This window comes from Gavialis gangeticus, unplaced genomic scaffold, assembly GCF_001723915.1.
Source record: "Gavialis gangeticus isolate Ggan-Ray unplaced genomic scaffold, GavGan_comp1, whole genome shotgun sequence".
Taxonomy (NCBI): Eukaryota; Metazoa; Chordata; order Crocodylia; family Gavialidae; genus Gavialis; species Gavialis gangeticus.
This window is the reverse complement of record NW_017728997.1, coordinates 37,593,918-37,595,377: the sequence shown is the minus strand read 5'-3', so window position 1 is coordinate 37,595,377 and position 1,460 is coordinate 37,593,918. Positions and strand designations below refer to the sequence as shown.

The 1,460-nt window shown below is 63.6% G+C and overlaps 1 protein-coding gene across 1 annotated transcript in view; it reads left to right on the top strand.

The window, feature by feature from the left end:
* Positions 1-388: 388 nt before the first annotated feature.
* ISY1 (ISY1 splicing factor homolog) overlaps positions 389-1,460 on the top strand; it is a 39,299-nt gene continuing 38,227 nt past the window's right edge. Inside the window, exons 1-2 of the mRNA XM_019505072.1 lie at positions 389-496; positions 591-613. Of these exons, the coding sequence (XP_019360617.1) occupies positions 494-496; positions 591-613 (26 nt within the window). The 5' untranslated portion in view covers positions 389-493. The remainder of the gene's footprint in view (positions 497-590; positions 614-1,460) is intronic.

Sequence of the window (1,460 nt, the reverse complement as noted above, 5' to 3'; positions counted from 1 at the left end):
TCCAGTAGCGGGCGAAGGCAAAGCGGCCCCGACCCCGCGCCGCCTGGCCCCAGCAGCAGCAACAGCCCCACCCCCGGGTTGCCATGAGCCCTCAGACACTTTCACCCAAGTGGGACCCACTCAAGCGCAGCCGCACACTCTCGCTTATCTTTAAGCCACGGCAACTCCCCGCCCCCAGTCCACAAAGGGAGTCTCTTCGGCGCATGCGCACGCTGGCTTCACTAGAGGCGGGCGCGCCGCAGTAGAACGTAGGCTAGAACCACCCCCGTACTGCGCTTGCGCAGCCGGCGCCTCCGCCGGCTAGCGACCGAGTGCTGTGGGGTTCTGCCTCTGGGTTAGCATTCGGCGCCGCCCGGCCTGCTCCGCTTGCGCAGCATCTGTTTCCGGGGCATAGCCGGAGTCTTTTGACCTTTGCCCCCAGCAGAGGCGCTTCCGGCTGCCAGCTTGACAGAGCTGTGGTGCCGGTGGCGTGAGGCCCTGCATTGCGGGCACGATGGTGAGCTCTGGGCAGCTCCGCGGGAGCGGGGGCGGGGCGGGGCCGTGCCGTGCTGTGCTGTGCTAACACTGTCTCTGTCTCTCACTTTTTCTAGGCTCGAAACGCAGAGAAGGCCATGTAAGTACCGCCCCTGGAACCCAACCTCGCGTGCCGGGGCGGAGCGAGAGCGCCTCATGGGAGACCAGAATCCAAGCCCCGCCCGCAGGCCGCACCAGCGGGGTGTCTACCCGAGGCGGGGGGCACACAGATCAGCATGGAGCCTTCTGGGTGTTCTGTTTCAAGCTGTGGCTCAAGGCACCTCTTTCTGGTGCTGCAGTGCAGCCACCCCAGCTTCTAGCCTTCTCTGCCCTGTCATCTGTAAGCGTGGGCCAGCTGTTGGATGCCAGATGTCCTGCAGGCTGGAGCGCGTGGTCCATGGTACTGGCACAGCATAGTGCAGTACAGACTCAGAGTAAACTGGGGGTGGACAAAATACTGCCCATGGGCAGGATTGGGCAGCCAGTGGATCCTGTCCAGCTGCAGCAGGTCCCTTGGCCCTACCTGGCCCAGGTGCATGTAGCCAGTCCTACAGCCTGCAGGCACACAGTGGGACAGGACAGGGGTGGCACACCAGTGTTGGCTTCCTGGCAATCCCTGCAGGAGCAGCTCACTGTCTGGATGCCACTGCCAGTGTCTCTGTTGCCTCCACCATTGTCCAGACACCTCAACCTGTCTGCCCCACACCTATCCCTGGGGGCACCAGATAGAACAGGTGGGTGGGGTCTCCATGGAGACTGGCCTGGGACCCTTGCAGGCAGGGCATGCATATGGGATGCAGGTGGGGAGGAGTGTCTGGGAGCCAGGCCTGGGACTGGGATCTCAGGGCAATGACAGCACAAGGCCCAAGCCTGGGGCAGAACTGTGATGATCTTATGGCATGTCTCTCCCCGCAGAACCGGGCCCTGTCACAGGGTTGTGCAGGGAG